At 40.7% G+C, this 21,869-nt stretch overlaps 2 protein-coding genes across 2 annotated transcripts in view; one reads left to right on the forward strand and one right to left on the reverse strand.

Annotated features, from left to right (window-relative positions):
- The window catches only part of ttf2 (transcription termination factor, RNA polymerase II), a 49,108-nt gene extending 47,498 nt beyond the window's left edge, over positions 1–1,610 (forward strand). Inside the window, 1 exon segment of the mRNA XM_052014462.1 lies at positions 328–1,610. Within this exon segment, the coding sequence (XP_051870422.1) occupies positions 328–472 (145 nt within the window). The 3' untranslated portion in view covers positions 473–1,610.
- Positions 1,611–1,885: 275 nt separating this feature from the next.
- LOC127569317 (tyrosine-protein phosphatase non-receptor type substrate 1-like) lies at positions 1,886–17,578 on the reverse strand. The gene is made up of 4 exons (XM_052013834.1): positions 17,500–17,578; positions 8,782–9,108; positions 7,559–7,858; positions 1,886–2,227 (listed from the first exon to the last, which is right to left on the reverse strand). The coding sequence occupies exons 1-4, from the start codon at positions 17,555–17,557 to the stop codon at positions 2,130–2,132; spliced, it is 783 nt and encodes a 260-aa protein (XP_051869794.1). The 5' UTR covers positions 17,558–17,578; the 3' UTR covers positions 1,886–2,129.
- Between the last annotated feature and the right edge of the window lie 4,291 nt (positions 17,579–21,869).

Raw genomic sequence — 21,869 nt, forward strand, 5'->3', positions numbered from 1 at the left:
GAACTTGCTCCCATAAATGCAGTCATTGTTAGATTTAATCTTAAAACTGTAAATGTTAAATTTTTTTGCTAGCAGAGGATATTGGTTGTGAAAGATAAATGAATACAGATTACAAACAATTTCATTTACAGAACAGGAACAAGGAACTAAATCAGAAATTTGCAATGTGAAGAAATGGTTCAGTCTCTGCATTCAGTTTCTTATTGAAAATGAGTTCATGTACAGAATGCTTCCTATGTTGTATCATCTATTAGAAGAAAACAAGTGTTTCATGTCAAACTCAGCAATATTATTACAAAGAAAACAATTACTGCTTTTCTCCTCTAGGTTTGTATGTGAAGGAACTATTGAGGACAAAATCTTTGAACTTCAGGAGAAGAAGAAGGAGCTGGCAAAGAAAGTGCTGTCAGGGACTGGAGAAACATTTACCAAGCTTACTCTAGCTGACCTTCGAATCCTATTTGGTGTCTGAGTCAGCGTTTAAGAGGAAAATAGGCCTGCGGGCTAATTTTTGAACAATCTAACATCACAGTCAAAGCTCAACATGCAGGTTTTCAGAAAATGCTACAAGATTTCTAAAGCATGTCAAACATCTGAATGCTGGCGTATAATTATGATAGCGTACAAAAGCTTCATATATTAAAGACTTTTATATTTGGCATATACATTTGCTTCAAAAGTGGGAAGTTCTCCCCACACACAATTTGGTTAGATCAACAAACTAAAGATAAGGCAACAAATTCATCACTAAAGTTAGTTATTTTGGTTATTATCTGCATAATACTAGGATTTCACAAATTGATTTTGTTTTTAGCATCATTTAAGGTTGAAGCAGTTAAACCATTCATAATATTTATATTCAAATAGAATTGGTGAATCATGCATTGTTAATGTACTGATGAGAGACTAAATACAGCTCAAATTGCAATGTTAATCAATTTGGTTAGTGATTAGACCTGCACTGTCAAATTTAGGACAGAAGTGACAGTTCAGGCTTGTTGGACAACAGATCAAACTTGGCTCAATGCATGTTTGGGGGTGGGGGAGATTTATTCTGCCTTTGCAATGAGAGAACATTCCCACCTTCCATTTATTCTCCAATTGCTGTTCCATGTGAGAAATGTGATCTTAATTTCTCCTATATAAACAAACAAATGTGCCATTGCACTTCCTTTGCTTTGGCTACCTAGACGAAAGTGGGCTGGTTTACATTTTTTTTAAGTCCCCAGTTTATAACCATGATAAACTGCAGAATTCATCATTCAAGTATAATGCACTGTTAGATCTTTAGTTTAAATTAATTCTTCCACAAGTTCTATCTGAAGATCTTACAGATCTTGCCAGCACTCCCACATAATCATTAGTACTGAAATGTGGGGGAAAAATATTGACTACCCATGCAGTCAGATTTGGCTAGCTATACTGTTATAGCAGAAAACTTTGTATGCACCTAAATAAGCATTACAATTTAAAAATATTGTCCATCTAATTTATTACCATGTAATTTGTTGAAGGAGTTAATATTTTTTTATTTTGCCTAAAAGCTTTGCATTAGTGGTCAGTAATGTGTATTATTGATTCCTGCAGGTTGACATTTACCTGTACTTACACTGTAGATAAACTTGCTGTAATCTACATTTATTCTAAATAAATCTTTTGGGATAACTTTTGTGGATTGCAAAATGGAGCTCAACGTTTAATTGTTATGAAGGAAATGATTATGAACAATTATCAAAATAGACTGGTATCTAAAAGTAACTAGTGTCATCATTAATTCAAATCTCTCCAATCCCTGCTTGCCATAGTGCACCTTAAGAAATGGAACACCTTAAATCAAGATATTACACAAAAAATAAAGGATATACTAGCCATAGAGGGAGTGCAGTGCAGATTCACACAAATTTGATTCCCAAGTTAGCGGATTTGTCATACAAGGGAGAGATTAACCAGAGTGGGTTTACTGAGAAAGGGTCTCATTGACCCTGTGAGCCTTGAAAGATTTTTCAATGTGTTTCCCGTGGCTGGGATGTCTAGAACCAGGAGTCACACTCTCAAAATAAGGGCTCAACCATTTGAGATGGAGATGAGTAGAAATTTATGTACTTCTGAAAGATTTCATTTCTTGCTACTTACCGAGAAGTGTGAATGCAGATCACTGCCAGCAATAATAAACTAATTCCCACAACGATGATGAAGTGACGTACAATTACTGGGATAAGATAATTATCTGCAAACAGAGGAGACAGTCCTCATTCTTCTCAGATAATTTGGCAACCTGAAACTCTTGCTGCTTCAACTTTTCTTTTTAAAATCTGGCCATTTAACTTTCAAATCAAATAGCTGAGAGACAAAAGGCCTGGCATAGATAGCTGCTTGGGTTTCTGCTGTTTTGTCTTCAAGTGATCTGAGGATCTTCTAATAGATTTGATTCTTATTGCCCTATTTTTTTGCATGTGTACAACAATCACGCAATGGTGACCCATACCTACATTTCTTCTAGGGCCATCTCTTTCTTTAATCTTAAGAAGCACAAATATGAACTGTGAAGTTTTTGTCATAAAGGAAAGATAGCAAACAAGGTGTTGAAATTAATCAGCTCGATTTGCCTGGTACAAGTTATACTTTGGTTAATGTGAAATTTGTTAAATGTGGTTCAGCATAATGCATGCAGTACGGTACAAAACCAGCAATGGAAATTTTATAATGTCTTAGAGTTTAACAGTGTCGGTCAACATTAATTGAATAGTAAAACATTCCAGACTTTGAACATGTTAAATACGGAAAATAATCACCATATGGGGAAGGAACATTTCAGCTGAAACATTAACTATATGAAATAGTATTTGAATTTTTTGATGTGCATATTAATTCTAGGTAAATCTGATGGAATAATTTATGGATTGAAAAGTCCAAACTACATTCAATTTTTAAAGTAAGGAAATGATCATTCTAAACTATTAACAGCAAGTCATCCACATTATCAATTCCCTCCACTGTGAGAACAGCTGGCAATGGCCAGAGATAATGTGAAATGAAATGTCTTAAAAATTCTAGCAATTATCTGATGTCCTTCCATGTCCAAATTTCTGCACATTTTCCCCATAGTGCATGCCTAGTTACTTGGAGTAGAGTGAAGTAAAGTGCACCCATATTTACACCTTAATTTTGCATTTTAGATATTGCAGTGTGCAAATTTAATAAATATTTCACCTCAAACCTATGCAATTACTTGGCCACAAGTTCTGTACACTGCATGTTAATTTACACATCTAAAAGTCTGATTCTGGTTTTAATAGTTTTAACTAAATATGGTGTTTCATTGTATTCTAAATATAACATACAAGACTTTAAGAGCACTGAAGGTGACAAAGTACGATCTGCATTGACATTTATCATAAATCATAGTTAGCCAATAATTTGAGTACCCGAAGACTATTCTTGCTGGAAAGACTTAATTTTCCTTTCTCTACAGAATGTAAAAGGACAGTAGTATTATTTTATGAATGTAGTGAAGAGCAAATTAATCTAGAGCATATTGTTGCAGACAGTTCAGAGACCATTTACAATGAGAAAATAATAATTTAACCAAAGCATACATTTTCCAATCAGAAATTCTCTCAATGATTAAAACAGTAGTATAAAATAGCTATTGATTGTTTAAATGCCTGTCACCCATACAGTATTGTGCTGTACTTAATATTTTGCACTATAATTGATATTCCAACATTACATTGGAGGTATATCAAAATAGCAACAGCCCTACGCTTGAAATTCAGAATATGAAAATTATAGATCGCTGAATATCTTCTGATTTTTTTAATTCCCCATCTTCCTGTAAGCCATTGGAGACATGGAAGGGTCGGGCACAGTAGGAGGCCAGCTGACCCTTGCAGTGCACGGGAATTTTCAAAGGGTAATTTGGCAATAAACGGGAGAGCAGCAGTAGTCCCCTTTATCTCTGCATTCACGCCCCCCCCCCCCCCCCCCCAAGAGCATTTATCCAATCCTCATCAGAATCTGTACACACTACCTAGCCAGACAGTTCACTCCAAATCCCAACCAGTTAATGCAATTTTTAAAAAATGTCTCTGGTAGCTTGCCAGTCAACTTGTATCAGGGTCCTTTTGTTGCTTTAGCCGTGGACAGTTCTCCATATTTACTTTTGAACATTTTTGCACATCTTTTGGCCTAGCATTTTCTAATAATGGTGAATTGGTCTCCTTCAGACAATCTACACGACTAGAATCCTGTGCTCCTGTAAATATTCTATTTAACCAGTTCTGTATCCACTCCAAGCCCCTGAGATTTTTTTCTTAAAAAGATGGTGTTGAGAATTGGTGCCAATACCCGCAAGTGGAGCCACACTAATACTTTACATGGGTTCAACACAACATCCTGCCTCTACAATCAGTCTCTATTTACAAATCCTCAAACCCATTCACTAAGCTTTGTAAATTTCTATTGTCGCCATTAACAGTTTCTACAAAAACACCCGTTTACCATATGGTTTATCGTCCACCTCATTTTGACTACATGTTTTTGAACTTCATTTATCCTGTGTAACCAATCGACGTGTTCGCTACTTTTTATATTCTCAGGTTTGGTTTCATTTGGACATTGAGATTGTTCCCTCAAAAGGTCTACTGAAAGTTGCTGCGTTCAAACGAAAGTAAGAAAGGGCGAAGCAACTATTTCTTTAATTCTTAAAAAGGATAAAGATCCCACTGATTGTGCATCTTATAGACCTATTTGTTTATTAAATGTAGATTCAAGAATATTTTCCAAATTATTGGCCATTAAACTAGAAAAGGTTCTCCCACAAATTATCTCTGAAGACCAGACAGGATTTATTCAGAATAGTTATTTACATTTTAATATTAGGAGATCAATGAATATTATATATACCCCTTCATCCCAAATTCCAGAATGTGTTGTTTCACTAGATGCTGAAAAGGCATTTGACAGAGTCAAATGGGAATATCTATTCACTCCACTTAAAAATTTAATTTTAGCCCTAAATTTATATCTGCGATTAAAATGATTTATTATACACCTATGGCTTCAATACTTATTAATAATCAAAGATCTCCTTTGTTTAGGCTTTAAGGTACTAGACAAGGTTGCCCATTAAGCCCTTTTATTTGATATTGCTTTAGAACCCTTGGCTATTGCACTCCGGGACTCTTCAAATGTATGTGGCGTTACTCACAGACAGAAGATTCATAAGATATCTCTCTACGCAGATGACCCGTTACTTTATATTTCTAATCCGGACGAATCTATCCCCGCAGTACTATCACTACTAGGTCAGTTTAGTGTTTTTCTGGCTATAGATTAAATCTTAAAGCGAACTTTTTCCATTGAATTTGCAAACCCCAATTTATAGGCAATTACCTTTTAGATTGGTAACTGACTATTTTATGTATTTAGGTGTTAAAATTACCAAGAAACATAAGGACTTATTTAAAGCTAATCTATTACCTTTAATTGACTATGTTAACCAATTATTTACTAAGTGGTCTCCACTGTCTTTATCATTGGTAGGCCGAATTAACGTGGTTAAGATGAATATTTTACCAAAATTTTTATATTTATTTCAAGCGATTCCAACTTTTGTCCCGAAATATTTTTTTTGACACTATTGCTTCTAAAATTCTTTCATATATTTGGCAGAATAAAAACCCAAGGTTAAGTAAGAAATATTTACAAAAAACTAAAAAAGGATGGTGGTATGGCCCTGCCTAACTTTAGATTATATTATTGGGCAATTAATATCAGATATTTAATTTTTTGGATACAAGATTCAGATGTAATTCAATGCCCCAAATGGGTACACCTTGAGCACCAATCAGTACTTGAATTTTCATTAGTTTCTATTTTAGGAGCTTCACTCCCTTTTGCACTTACCAAGTAAACATATGATTAACCCAATTGTTAAACATACAATACGAATATGGTTTCAATTTTGTAAATTTTTTGGATTGAATAAATTTAACTTGTCAAGTCCCATTCAATCTAATTTTTTCTTTCATCCATCCAGAGTTGACTCAGCTTTTTCCACATGAAAAAGGAAGGGAATAGTATGTTTTCGTGGTTTATTCATTGATAACTGTTTTTCATCTTTTGAACAATTGTCTACAAATACAATTTGCCTAGATCACACTTTTTTCAATATTTGCAGATTAGAAATTTTTTAAAAGCTACTATACCCTCTTTTCCGACACCTTACAAAACTGAAACTACAGAAAAAATTTTAGGTCTTAATCCTTATCAGAAGGGTTTGATAGCACTAATCTATGATCTAATTATGAAAATACATCCAGAATCACTGGACAAAGTTAAGAATGAATGGGAAAGTGAACTCCAAACATCTTTACCTACAGAGACTTGGAAGAAAATTCTTCATTTAGTCAATACATCTTCAATGTGTGCCAGACACTCGTTGATACAGTTTAAGGTAGTTCACAGGACCCACATGTCCAAATATAAGCTAGCTCATTTTTAAAACCAAAATCCTATATGTGATAGATTAAATCAAATGTGGCTTCTTTGACACATGCTTTGGTCCTGTCCTCTTTTGGAAAAATATTGGAAAGACATTTTTAACATTATTTCAAATGTATTGAAGATTGATTTACAACCTCACCCTATCACTACAATTTTTGGATTACCAAGGATAGAGTCTGGCCATTTATCTGCTTCCACTAACCGTATGAATGCTTTTGTTACATTAATGGCCAAATGATCCATTTTGCTTAAATGGAAGGATCAAACACCCCCTACTACTTTGCAATGGTTCTCTCAAACTATATCATGTTTAAACTTGGCAAAAATTAGGAGTGGTACTGTTGATCCGTCGCTTAAATTTGAAGATATTTGGAGTCCATTTATTCAATATTTTCACGTGATGTAGATCCCCTTTCAATAACTTTCCAACTTAGAGGAACGGAGTTGACATAATATTGTTCTGTTTCTACTGAGAAATTTTAGACCAATTTTTTTGGGGTTTTTTGAAATTTTTCTGTTTAGTTTAGTTTATATTGTTTATAATTTTTCTTACTGATTTGGTTTTTTTTCTCTTTTTTAAATTTATATAATAAATATTTTTCCTTTCTTTCTTTTATATTATATTCATTTACTAAGAGATCATTGGATCTACAGATTTTTTTATATCTTATTGTTCTTTATGATTATCTACGCCATGATTGTTATCCAGATCTCTTTGTATTACATGTACAAACATTGATGTTATATATTAATCTGTATTAATTTGAAAACTAATAAAAAGATTGAAAAAGAAAGTTAGGAAGGGCGTGAAATAATTCAGCGGACAGACGGTATTTGGATAAAGAAATCAGGTTATTTTTACGGATTAGTGGGCATTTTAATTAGAATTCTAAAAGTTGCATCAAAATAGCTCATTAAGTTGAAACGTTAACTCTCTCGCCCGAAACCCTCCTGAATGGGATACTCAACGTGTTTGATCCGACTGCCGACCATTGTGTTGGTTCCATTTGTGCTCGCTGGCTGTGGGATTTATTCCGTGTCAACCACCTACCTCGGCTGAAGCTGAAACTTCTCCTCACCGACTCGCTCCCTGTAACATGTCGAACCAGGCAGGTGGCGACGGCTCCTGCCTCCCGCCGAGTGTCGGTAACCCGCAGCCGGGAGCTCAGGTTGTAGGTTCGGTCCCCGTTTACCGACAGCGGGCCCGCCTCTACTTCATACGAGACGTCTCCCGTTACAGCCCAAGAAATGTTCAGATCTCGAGGGAGAAATCCCGCAGCCGCACAGGTCAGAGTGTGAATCCCAGCAGCTTCCACCTCGGGGTCCAGAGTGAGGGAGACGTCAGGCTTCGCTGCACAAAACGGGAAATTCACACATTATGGATGTTGCTGTAACTCAGAAGGATACAGAGAGCATCTGTGGATACAACTGAAGGCGGTGCACGATACAACGGGAACGCCGAGGAATCGAATTGATTAGTTTGTAGCTCAAAATGCACACCGGCAGAAACAGAAATAACACACGGCCCGAGGAACGGAATGAATTCGAAGTTTTACACTGAAAATGAAAAGGCAGATGCTGGGAATCTAAAATAAAAAAAACAGAAACCGCTGGAAACATTCAGCTGGTCAGGTCGCATCTGTGGGAAGAGAAACAGAGGTAACGTTTCAGGTCGAAGAGTTCTGACGAAGGGTCTGCAATCCCAAATGTTTCTCTCCCCCACAGATGCGACCCGACAGCTGAGTGTTTCCAGCGTGTGTTTGTCAGCTCGTTTGGTCCGGGCACAAATTGGTCAGGAGTTACAACTACACCGACAGTGTGTTCCAACAAGGACGTTTCACGGTTCCGTTCCCCATCACCAATCCCTTTGGTATTGAACCCATTGCGCCGTCGGTGCCGGAGGAGCGGTCGGAGGTTTGCCTTCTAACCGCCTCTCTTCAAATGAACTTTTTGGAACCTGCACGAACGTCCCTGCTGCCCACCGACGTTGTGGAGCTGATGTATTCAGTGACAAGTTCCCTCTTCCCCGTGCGGGGAATTGTTTCAGTCTTGGTTCATCCTGTTACCTCGGGTCAGAAGCAAAACCCAAACTTGAACGTGGCGAAGACAGAAATCCTTCAGCAGCTCAGGCCATGTGTGGAGAGAGGGAGCTCCGAATAAACTCTTCTTCCAGCTCGGTCATTGGTCTGAGACGTTGGCTCCAGTTCCCTCACCCCACATGCTGCCCGGCCTGCTGAGTGTTTCCAGTGTTTACTGGTTTCATTTCATAATTACCTTGGATGTTTAATTCTGTTCCGTTTCCAGTAAATGCTTTCCATTGATCCTGTCTCAGCACGGAGCAATGGTAAGTGTCAGAATCGTCCACCGTCACCTCTCGAATGACCAGCGAGTCAGACACGGACAGCCGAGCGCCTGGTTTCAGGAACTTCCTGGACTCGTTTCTACTGATCCCAGGATTGTCCCGTGTCCGAAACCAATAATATCTCACCGAATCCACCCGCTCCTCTCCGGATAACAGGGAGCAGTTGATCCGAGCTGTCTGCCCTCGGAGAAGGGTCAGGGCTGAAGGAGACTGGACCACTCTCTGACCAACAGCGGGCCCTGGGACAGAAAATGACCACAATTAGCAACAAGACTCCACATTATGGAAGGACAACAGGAATAAAAATCAACAGGGGTGAATTACCCAGGAGAAGGAGCCAGAGTTTGTAAATTAAGCTTCTAGGTGGCGGCATGTTGGTGAAGGCAGCGCCGGGACACGGATCACACAAGAGAAACGGATACTGATAAGAAACCAGCCATGAAGTTGCCTGCCTTCAGTTTGAAAATGACCCCGTCTCCTTCGGCTCCGTTCCTTTTCGACGCACTCCCTCCCAACGCCACCCTAGAGTCAGAGCTATACAGCACGAAAACAGGCCCTTCGGCCCAACTCGTCCATGCCGACCAGGTTGCCCATCTAAGCTAGTCCCATTTGCCCGTTTGTCCCTGGGAAAAAGATAGTCATCCTTCACCTTATCTCTACCCCTCATACTCGGAGGAGGTCATCCCACAGCCCACTACGCTCCAGGGGAAAAATGCCACCGTCTATCCAGCCTTATCACTCAAACCCACCGACATCCTTTTGAACCTTTCCTGCACCCTTTCCAGCTGAATGACATCCTACCTACAGCCAGGCTACAGCACAAAGACTGCAGCAACGCAAAAATCAGTCAGAGTCCCAGCATCTTGTTCCTTGGGATCCTTAGACAGACTTCAAATTAGAAGTGACCTGATTAAAACAGGTTACTGCAAAATAATGGAGATTTATGTGGATAAAATACTTAGACTTGGAACTGTAGGATTGGATACATTAGGTATCGATAACCATCAGATGCACTAAACAAAATGGAACAAGTGGTTGAATGAAATAGGGACAGAATAAACATAAATTTACAGTAAATGTGTTACTGGGGACAGGTCCGCTTGATACCTCTTTACTTATCGCCAAGAACAAAAGGACAACACTTCACAAACCATTGACTTTATTCTCAATGCGTTTGGTATAAATGCTTCTCCAGTGTTGCTCACGAATCTACAAAACAGACACTGGCCATTCAGTCAACGACGCCAATGCAGGAGGTACCAACTGGTTAATTAATTAACCCCACATTTATCCAGTATTGATAGCATCATCCTGTGGATTTTGTTTTGGACCTATTCTACAAAATAATTTTTTGTTGAATGCAGTTTTCTCATTTAATAGAATTAAATCTAATCACTGCAGGCAATGCAGCCAGAGCCTGGCACTCCCAAAGTTAAGTTTTTGCATGTGGATATTTCATTGAACTAGTTCATATTTGGTTGTCTAACTACCTTAGTTCTTTTGTCCCTTCTCTAGTAATTTTTTCCAAGGAAGAATTCCCCATTTAAGTACCAGGTAATGATGGGGCATCACAATTACCAGTCACCTCCCAAATGACCAGCAACACCTCAGACAGCCGAGCACCTGTTTTCAGGAAATTCCAGCACCCATCACCACCAATCCCTGGATTGCCTTGTGTCCAAGACCAATAACATCTCACTGAATTTGCCCTCTCCTCCCTGAGTAACAAGAAGCAGTTGATCGGTGCAGTCTGCCTTTGGAGAAGGGTCAGAGTGAAGGAGACTGGATCACTTGCAGACTGACAGCGGGACAGAAAATGACCACAATTCACAACAAGACTCCAAATTATGGAAGGACAGGGAATAGAAGTCAACAGGCGTGAACACGTGAATTATCCACAAGGAGCCAGGATTTGTAATTTAATTTTAACCCCCCCCCTATAGGTTTATTCCATTGACAATAAAGCACACTTTGCTTAATATTGTATTTCAAAATATATAAAATCACTGTCAGCAAAATTAACATAAATATTGAACACATGTAGTTGCCGTGACTCACTAATGAGACCCACATTGCGAGTTCCCTTTGTTTTAGACACTAGTTTCAGAATGATATTGGCTACATCACATCTAGCTCAAAGTACTTTTTCTCCAATTCTGGGGCCAAGTGGACAATGAAACAACAGGAGAAATGCACCTAATTGCATAATATCTTGGGCACTTATTAGGCTGCAAGCGTAATGCTGCCAGCTATTGTACCGAAATACATTGAAAAGCTTTTGTTTGCGTGCCATCTAGACAGATCATTCTGTACGTAATTACATTGAGATAGTAAAAAGGAAAACAGAATGCCGAATAAAGTGTTATAGTTACAGAGAAAGTGCAGTGTGGGGAAATAAAGTGCAAGGACCACAACGAGGTAGATTAGGAGATCAAGTGTTCATCTTTTAGCATACCAGAGGTCCATTCAAGAGTCTGATAATAGCAGGATAGAAGTTGTCCTTGAGCCTGGTGGTATGTGCTCTCAAGTGTTCTGTATATAACAAAGATTGTAATAGCCCTGCAGCTAAATAAGGACCTTATGAAAAAGTGATGTCTCACCCCCACCCAAAAAAAGATTAACATATGTATTTACATCATTTATAAAATTTACATCAAATTAAAACATTGCCATCTTTGCTCAGAATGCACTTCAGCCCCTGCGGCGTCCAGTCCTGGAAGACTTCCAGAGAGCCAGTGGACAAGGAGTGCTCTTTCTCTAGGGACACCCAGGCATGGATGCATCCTCAGAAGAGGGGAGGTAGTCGGTTCAGGTGGAACCCTGTACCAGTAAATGGCCACCTTGGCCGGGCAAACTAAGCTTCTAACTTGTGGCACATCGGTGAAGAAAGCACTGAGGCACGGATTACACACTGCTGCTGGTTGTATTGCAGTTCGACTTCTGGAGGATTATTTCAGCAGTAGGGCCCCAGGTGACTTATCAGATTGGTTGCTGATTGCAGATTTAATTAAACATAGATGCCCGTCTCTCCAATCCCTCACAATTGCCAGCGGCAACTGAAAGCTCACCCCTCCCCTACCAACTGTTGGAATTCCAGTAGTGCTGAAACCGCAATGCACAGCTGGGTTTGGGGTGAACCAGGAGGCAATGTGCAATGGCTGCCTGTGAGGGCTGGTGTTGAGTGGGCTGGGTGGGTGACAGGGCCCCTCAGGCCCGAGATATGGTTCTCGGGGCAACACCCCGACTGGACCATTGTTGAAGAGCATTTTAAAAAAAAAATTCCCAGTCTGTCATTACTCTATTTTCCAAAGGTCTCCTTGTACACAGGACACTGAAAGCTAATGTGCAATTGCAGCAGACAATTAGGAAGGCAAATGGTACATTAACCAATATTAGATGAGGATTTGAGTACAGGAGTAAAAGGAGTCTGTCTGCAATTATATAGGCCTAGGAGCAACTTCACCTAGAGTTTTTATACAGTTTTGGTCTCTTAAGAACATACTTGCCATAGAAGGAGTGCACTAAGATTTGCCAGAGTGGTTCCTGGGATGGTGTACATGCTGTGTGAAGAGAAGTTGAGTAGACCAGGCCTGTACTCTCTAGAATTTAAACTAATGGGAGCCATTGTCATTGAGACCTACAAAATTCTGACAGAGTTCAACAAGGTAAATGCTGGGAGGGCATTTCCCCTGACTGAGGAGTTGAGAACCTGAGTAAGAGATAGGCCATTTAGGACTAAGAACAGAAGAAAATTCTTCAGAAGGGATGGTGAATCCTTGGAATTCCCTACAGCATCAAACCTCCTCTCTCCATACAGAGTTCAATACATTTCTATATATCAAGGGATATAAGGAAATGGAGCCAAGATAAGACACAATCTTGATGAATGGCAAATCAGTCTTGAAGAACGAGATGGTCTACACCTGCTCCTGTTTCTTAGTTCATGCTGACTGAAGGAAAGTATTCTACAAAGTGGTCTGTATTCAATGCTCTCAGCCATTTCTTAATATCATCTGCTTGGCACTTTTGGCTGTACATAGTTGCAAGTGCTTCAGCCTTGTTACTGGAGCTCACATGTTGGGTCTTGCCATCAGCAAGGATAAGCATGGATCTGATAGCTTTTTATCCCATTAGTAGTTTAATTATCCACCAACATTATCAGCCAAGTGGTGGAAGGACTGCAGATCTTTGAACTGGTCCATTGGTTGTGGGTCTGTTTAGCTTGCCTATTGCATACAGTTTTGCTGTTTAGCATGCATGGGACAACATTCATTTCAGCTACTGCTGACAGTTCACACTGCCTCAGAGATGTCCAGTTTTGAGCTATCATATCTGTTCCAAGTCTAATCTATTTAGCAGGGCCTCTTTGATTTAAAGTCAGGATTTTGACTCCACAAGGACTGTGCAGTAGTCACTCCTGCTAACACTGTCATGAACAGGTCTCTCCAAAGAAAGCAGGACAATGAAGACATTAAATATCTGGGTTATCAAGTAGACTTGACCACCCAGTTGCTCAGAAGTGGGCAACTCAAGATAGTTTCCTGATCCGATTAGTCTCTTGCCTCTAATCTATTTCTACAGTCAGTACATACAGTTCAGTTCAATTTTAAGTTCAATGCAGTAACTAATACATTTATATGGGTGGGGCTTGACCTTTAATTTACTATGAACTTCTGCATAAAATCAAAAGAGATTTTTAAAAACATTTAAATATTGCCTTTAAATTTTCAGATTGAAAAATCTGAATTTTGGGACTCCATGTGTAAAAGTTAATTTTCAGTTTCCAAGACAATGTTTGCCAATAAATGAAACAAAAAATTACTATGCCATTAAAAAGATAACAGGCTGGAGCAGACAAGCCCCAACACTCCAAAATCATAACTGCACAAGGAATGGAAACAGGAGGCGGCCAGTCAGCTCTCCAGCCCATTCTGTCACTGATCCTGGACTTCATGTTCACTTCACCACCTGTTCCCTATATCCCCCCAATTCCTTTCACAGCAAATTAGTCCATATCCGTCATGTATAGGAACTTAATACATTTGAATGAGAAGCCAGGTGGTGAGATATATTTACAATGTATAGTTGCAGTTATTATGTTTTTTAAGCTTTACTTTCTCCCAAATGAATGCACTCTTTCTACTTTCTTATTGTGTAAAGCCGTCCATACCCTTTCGCTGCATGTTTGTTGAGCAATTATGCCTTCTGATTGGAGATGTATCTACACTGCCACGGTGAAAAGCCCAAAATGCCTATAAAAGCAGCAGGAATGGAAAGAGGAACGCTGATGGCTTTGTATACTGCACCTGCTTTTCACCTTTCTTATTCTGCACTTAAGAACTCAGTGGTCTGCTGTGGTTAACAGGTTAACTTAACCACTTCGAATATGTAGGTCTGATGCAGTTAAAATAGCTGTGTTGCTATTTTGGAACAAGCATTAGTAGCAAACAGAAACTTGTAAAATTTCAGTATAGGTCGGCGATAGGAGCATGCAATCAAACTGACAGCATACAGCTTTTATCATTGTACACACTGAATTATACCTTATGGCCAATATCCTAGGCTTCTCCCTCACAACCCCTGGGTACATCTTGTCTCATCAAAAGTGAAAGAGAGTAGCCTCAAGTCCTCAACATTGACTGCAAACCTGAAGGCAGCATATGCAAGCAAATCCCCAGTAGGTTATCACTTAACATACTCCATCAGCCAATGAATCAGTGGTCCTCCATGTTGACCAACACTTGGAAGAAGCACAGAAAGTACCAAGGGCACCACACTTAAACATCGATTACTCAGAGTGACTTGGTAGCATGACCACAACCACATCCAATAGAAAATAAAAATTGCTGGAAATCTGAAATAAAAACTTCACTTCACAAAGAATATAGCTGCCAGATTGATTTGTAGCAGGTTGTGTGCAAATCAACTCCCAAAGACAAACCTTGTTGACTTAGTCCTTGATAAGCCACACAATTCATTTATCTACAACAGCATCAGTAGGAGGGGTGAACACACAGCCCTGATGGAAAAGTACTGCCTTCAAAACAAGGACAACTTCTGTTATGCAATGTGCCTTGTAATCATGCTGCACAGGACGTGGTAGCTATCATCTAGGCGCCCATGAGGCACCGTGGACCTTCCTCAAAAGCAGAAATGTACATCACCACAACACATAATATAACCTGGTGTGTCTACTGTTACAATGAAGCCGTGCGATCAAACCAATTTCAGAGTGTAGAAGAGCACGCTGGGAGCAGCACCAAACATACTTTTTAAAAAATTTGAAATGACAGCCTAATGAAAATACACAGGAATATATTCATGCTAACCCAGCACAAACAGAAGACGATAGACTGAGATACGCGATTATGCAAATCTAATCAAAGCTCTGGTCAGATCAAAGCCCTGCTATCCTACCACACTTGGTCATGGATGGTGGTGAACAAACCAACTGAGGATTCAAGAACATCCCCATCCTCAATGGTGATGGGGCACAGCAAAGAGAAGAATGAAGTATTCATAACCATGTTCAGCCCAGTAGATGGTCTGTCTTAGTGCTCACCTAAGATCTCAGTCTTCAGACAATTCAATTCACTTCTTTTGGCATCAAGAAACAACTGATCACAGCAAGTACTACAAGACCAGATAACACCCAGACTGCAGTACTGAAGACTTGTGCTCCAGAACCAGCCACACCTCTAGCCAGGATGTTCTTGGCATCTATCTGACAATGTGAAAAAACATCCAGATGATATGTTCTGTGCACTAAAAAACAGGGCAAATCCAAAAATCAATCTACTGTCTCTCATCAGTGAAGTGATGATAGCTGTTGCCAACAGTACTATCAAGCAGCAATTACTTGTCAATAATCTAGTCGTTGGTTTGGTTTGAGTATTGAGATCAGCTTCAGATCTCATCTCAGCCTTGGTCCAAACGTGAACTAAAGAGTGGAATTCCAGAGGTGAAGCAAGAATGACTGCTTTGATATCAAGACAACATTTGAACAGGTATGACATCAAAATAAACTAAAGTCATTGAGGGAGAAACATTCCAAGGGTTGGAGTAATAATAAGGACAATGGTTGTGGGAGGTCAATAAGTTCAGTCTCAGGACATCACTGCAAGAGTTCCTCAGAGCAGTACCCCAGGCCCAAACATCTTCAGCTGCATTGTCAATAACTTTCTTTCTATCACAAAAAAGGTCAGAAGTGGGGACGAAAGCACAGTGGTTAATCAATTCAGAGCCCCTCAGGAATGCAAGTAGCCCATGCCTCCATCAGCAAAACCTTGACAACATTCAAGCTTGGGATGATAAGTGGCTAGCAACATTCAATTCAACAGAAGTCAAGCAATGACCATCTCTACAAGAGTCAAACCAATTATCCTTCACATTCAAAGGCATTATCACCATGTCCACACCATCAACATCCTGGGGAGGGGCACCATTAATCAGAAACTCAATTGGACTAGCCACATAGGATCCCTGAAGGAAGTTGGTCTGGTAGGCAAAGTGGTTAAGATACTTGCTTTTATTAGCCAGGGCATAGAATACAAGAGCAGGGAAGTTACAGTACAATTATTTAAAACATTGGTCAGGTCTCAGCTGGAATACTATGTGCATTTCTGGTCACCACACTATCGGAAGGATGTGCACTGGAGAGAGTGCAAAGATGATGTTTTGTAGGAGCATTCAAACTATGGATGAGAGAGTGAATAGGCTGGGTTTATTTTCCATGGACTGGAGAAGACATAAGTTAGGGGAGGAGGGGTTATGAGAGGTACAGAGAGGATGGATGGCAATAAACCTTTCTGCTTAATATAGATGGCTACAACCAAAGGGCATAGACTTAAGACAAGGGTTAGAACAGTTAGAGGGGATTTGAGGAAGAATTGTTTCAACCATTTGATTGTTGAAATCTGAATGCAGTGCTGGGGTGGGGTGGTGGTGGTGGAGGTAGGTACTCTCACAACATTTATGTTTTTAGAATGAGCACTTGAATTGCCATGGCATAGAAGGCTACGGGCTGAGTGTTTGAAAATGGGATTAGTGAAGATAGGTATCCAATTGCTGGCACAGGCACGGTGGGCCGAAGAGCCTCTGCCGAATGACTATGACATATACACTGTGGCTACAAGAGCAGGTCAGATGCTGCATATAACTGCAGCATGTGACCCGCCTTCTGGCGTCCCAAACTTTTTCCACAATCCGCAAGACGTGGAATATTCTCCACTTACTTTGAGTGCAGATCCCTCAAGAAGCTGAACACCATCAAGACAAAGCTTTCGACTTGACTTATCCCACACAGAACACATTAATTCCCTCCACTACTGGTACACATTCCCATCTACAAAATGCACTGTGGTTTATCGCCTTGGCTCCTCTGACAGCGCTTCCTTTAAACTGGGATGAAGACAACTGACTGAATGGCCTTCTGTGTCGTACATTTTTTATGATTCAGCCTCAGTATTATTGCAAATTAATCCACGTATGTACTTAGCATACGCGCATAGGTAATGGTTATGCACATTCTAGTCAAACAGAGACAGACTCTTAACTCCTTCCTTCTCCATTTCATTTCCCTTCCAGAAAAAGCAACAAGAATAACCAAAGGAAGTAGAGATGACTCTTACCAGAGTTCAGAAGCTGAGTGACACCAAGATTAGAACTGACACTCCATACAAGCATCATGTATAGGCCAAGTAATCTCTCCACTGGATCCTGCCACATCCAGTGATGAATTCAGTATTCCACACCTTGAAGGCATCAATGCAGACTCTGGACCCTACATTGAATTGCTGTTCCACACGCCAGAATATGCAACATTACTCGCTGTTGTACTCTGGAGAGTCTGGCCGTACTGAGAGTCACGACTGGAGTGTTGCAGTTCTAAAATTTATTGCACCTGAAGCTCATTCCTTAGAAAGAACCTCTAATGGTGAAAGGCAGGTGGATTGCCGCTTTCTTCATCAGCTGGATTAAAATATAAGGATCATCTTTTATACCCTGAATGCAATTGTTTGGCAATTAACATAGGAATAACTGAGTTGCAGAAACCATTAGACGACTGCAACCAATAATTATAATATTTACTTCATTGGATGCAAGTGAAATTAGAACATAGAACACTACAGCACAGTTCAGGCCCCTCAGCCCACGATGTTCTGTCGACCTTTTAAGCTACTCTAAGATCTATCTCACCATTCCCTCCCACGTACCCTTCCATTTTTCTATCATCCATGTGCCTATCTAAGAGTCTCTTAAATGTCCCTAATATATCTGCCTCTACTAGCACCCCCGGCAGCACGTTCCGCGCACCCACCACTCACTGTGTAAAACACTTACCTCTGATATTCCCCCCAGTACTTTCCTCCAATCACGTTAAAATTATGCCCCCCTCGTGTTAGCCATTTCCACCCTGGGAAAAGGTCTCTGACTATCCACTCAATCTATGCCTCTTATCATCTTGTGCATCTCTATCAGGTCACCTATCATCCTCCTTTGCTCCAAAGAGAAAAGCCCTAGCTCGCTCAACCTATCGTCAAAAAACATGCTGTCCAATCAAGGCAGCATCCTGGTAAATCTCCTCTGCACCGTTTCTAAAACTTCCACATCCTTCCTACAATGAGGCGACCAGAACTGAACACAATATTCTAAGTGTGGTCTAACCAGAGTTTTACAGAGCTGCAACATTACCTTGCAGCTCTTGAACTCAATCCCCCGACTAATGAAGGCCAACACACTGTACACCTTCTTAACAACCCTATCAACTTGTGCGGCAATTTTGAGGGATATATGGACTTGGACCCCAAGATCCCCCTGTTCCTCCACACTGCTATAAAGCCTGCCATTAACCCTGTATTCTGCCTTCAAATTAGATCTCCCGAAGTGTATCACTTCACACTTTTCCGGGTTGAACTCCACCTGCCACATCTCAGCCCAGCTTTGCATCCTATCAATGTCCTGTAGTAACCCTCGACAACCTTCTACACTATCCACAACACCACCAACCTTCCTGTCATCTACAAACTTACTAACCCACTTCCTCATCCAAGTCATTTATAAAAAATCACAAAGAGCAGGGGTGCCAGAAGAGATCCCTGCGGAACACCACTGGTCACCGACCTCCAGGCAGAATAAGCTCCATCTACAACCACCTTTTGCATTCTATGGGCAAGCCAATTCCGAATCCACACAGCCAAGTTTCCCTGGATCCCATGCCTCCCGACCTTCTGAATGAGTCTATCATGGGGAACCTTATCAAATGCCTTACTGAAGCCCACATACACCACATCCACAGCTCTACCCTCATCAATGTGCTTTGTCACATCATCAAAGAATTCAATCAGGCTCGTGGTGCATGACCTACCCCTCACAAAGCCATGCTGACTATCCCTAATCAGACTATGCTTCTCCAAATGCTGATAAATCCTGTCCCTAAGAATCTTTTCCAATAATTTGCCCACCACTATAATTCCCAGGGTTATCCCTACTCCCTTTCTTGAATAAAGGAATAACATTTGCCACTCTCCAATCATCTGGTACTACTCCTGTGGCCAGTGAGGATGCACAGATCACCACCATGGGCTCAGAAATCTCTTCTCTCGCTTCCTGTAGTATCCTGGGATATATTGCATCCAGCCCCGGGGACTTATCTATCCTAATGTTTTTCAAAAGTTCCAGCACATTCTCCTTAACATTAACATGTTCTAGCTTATCAGCCTGTTTTACCCTGTCCTCACAAACGTCAAGGTCTCTCTCACAGATGAATTCTGAAGCACAGTATTCACTAAGGACCTCCCCTACCTCTTCCGACTCCAGGCACACGTTTCCTCCTCTATCCCTAACCGGCCCTACCTTCATTATAGTCATCCTCCTGTTCTTCATTGTGACCTTGCACCTTATTGCACTGCACTCTCTCTGTAGCTGTGACACTTTACCCTGTACCGTTATTGTTTTTACCTGTACTACATCAATGCACTCTGTACTAACCCAATGTAACTGCACTGTGTAATGAATTTAACTGTACGATCGGTATACAAGACAAGTTTTTCACTGTACCTCGGTAGAAATGACAATAATAAGCCAATACCATATAAGTAGAACACCTTGGGGTTTTCCTTAATCCTACTCACTAAGGCCTTCTCTTGCCCCCTTCCAGCTCTCCTAAATCCATTCCTAAGCTCCTTTCTGCCTACCTTGTAACTCTCTAGAGCCCTGTCTGATCCTTGCTTCCTAAACCTTAAGTAAGCTTATTTCTTCCTCTTCACTAGATATTCCACATCTCTTGTCAACCATGGTTCCTTCACCCTACCATCCTTTTCCTGCCTCAACTGGACAAACCTATCCAGAACCCCAACTAAATGATCTCTAAACAACATCCACATTTCCATTGTGCATTTCCCTGAGTACATCTGCTCCCAATTTACACTCCCAAGTTCCTGCCTAATAACAGTATAATTCCCCCTTCTCCAATTAAATATTTTCCCATACCATCTGCTCCTATCCCTCTCCAAAGGCAAGGGTAAAGGTCAGGGAGTTGTGGTCATTGTCTCCGAAATGCTCACCCACTGAGAGATCTGACACCTGACCAGGTTCATTGCCGAGTACCAGATCCAGAATGGCTTCCCCTCTAGTCAGCCTGTCGACATATTGTGTCAGGAATCCTTCCTGGACACACCAAACAAGTTCTGCCCTATCCAAACCTTTTGCACTATGGGGGTGCCAATCAATATTAGGGAAGTTGACATCACCCATGACAAAAATTAGAAAATATTTAAAATGCTCAGAAACATTTGAGTCTATTATGGGTTAAAGTCCTTCGGTATTCCACTTAATATGACAAATGCCCAATGCTTACAGCTTTTGGAGGATTACGGCTTGGTATGGCAACTGCTCTGCCCAGGACCGCTAGAAACTGCAGAGAGTTGTGGACACAGCCCAGCACGTCACAGAAACCAGCCTCCACTCCATGGACTCTGTCTTTACCTCTCGCTGTCTTGGTGAAACAGCCAGCATAATCAAAGACCCCACCCACCCAGGTCATTCTCTCTTCTCCCCTCTCCCATCAGGCAGAAGACACAGGAGCCTGAGGGCACATACCACCAGGCTCAAGGGCAGCTTTTATACCACTGTGATAAGACCATTGAACGGTTCCTTTATACGATGAGATGGACTTTTGATCTCACAATCTACCTTGTTGTGACCTTGCACCTTATTGTCTACCTGCAATGCACTTCCCTGTAGCTGTGACACTTTACTCTGTATTCTGTTATGTTCTTACCTGTACTTACAATGCACTCTGTACTAACTCAGTGTATCTTCACTGTGTAATGAATTGGTCTATACGAACGGTATGCAAGACAAGTTTTTCACTGTACCTCGGTACAAGTGATAATAATAAACCAATACCAATAAAGTTATGAGCAATCTCTTCCCAACCAAGACCAGTCTCTCTAGCTGTCTTTTATTTTGATAGAAGGTTAACCACCTAATCCCAATTCATTGCCTTTGGAGCATTTCTTTGAGCTTGCTCTCATTTCTCTCTACTCCGACTTGCTGCTTCCCCACTAGTGCAAACCAGTGCCCATTTAGATCTGTCATACCCTCGAAAGAGAATTGAATAGTTTCTAGTTGTGGGGTGAGGTTAGATCACACCAAGTACCAAGTGACAGTAATCACAGACAAAATGGTTTCCTGATCTACTCTACAACATTTACAGAGGAAGCGACCAGATCTCTACCACCTAAAAATTCTGTTGCCACCAAAATGACCAACAGTCTGGTCCTTAAAATGCATTGAGGGACCAAGGCAGAATGGAGCAGCCGACCTTTACTCTCTGACATTTAGACGCGTTATCTTATTATTTACAGGATTATAAACAAGCAATTTACAAAGGAGCCCGAATTATCATCTTACCTGAAAGTCAGGTACCTCGGACAGCACAGAATTCCGTCCGTGGTAACCGAAGTAGCAGCCGGACAAGGTGCGTCTGAGTTTGCAG

The sequence above is a fragment of the Pristis pectinata genome, chromosome 4 (genome assembly GCF_009764475.1).
Source record: "Pristis pectinata isolate sPriPec2 chromosome 4, sPriPec2.1.pri, whole genome shotgun sequence".
Taxonomy (NCBI): domain Eukaryota; kingdom Metazoa; phylum Chordata; class Chondrichthyes; order Rhinopristiformes; family Pristidae; genus Pristis; species Pristis pectinata.

Bases quoted from the DNA above. Each gene is read 5' to 3' on its own strand.
- LOC127569317 (XM_052013834.1), bottom strand. From the start codon at position 17,557: ATGATGCTTGTATGGAGTGTCAGTTCTAATCTTGGTGTCACTCAGCTT. The intron at 7,859-8,781 runs GTAATTATGAAA...CGTTTTGTGCAG, and splicing joins AACAGAATTAAACATCCAAG to CGAAGCCTGACGTCTCCCTC. The intron at 2,228-7,558 runs GTAGGTGGTTGA...CTCTGTTTGCAG, and splicing joins AAGTTTCAGCTTCAGCCGAG to ATAATTATCTTATCCCAGTA.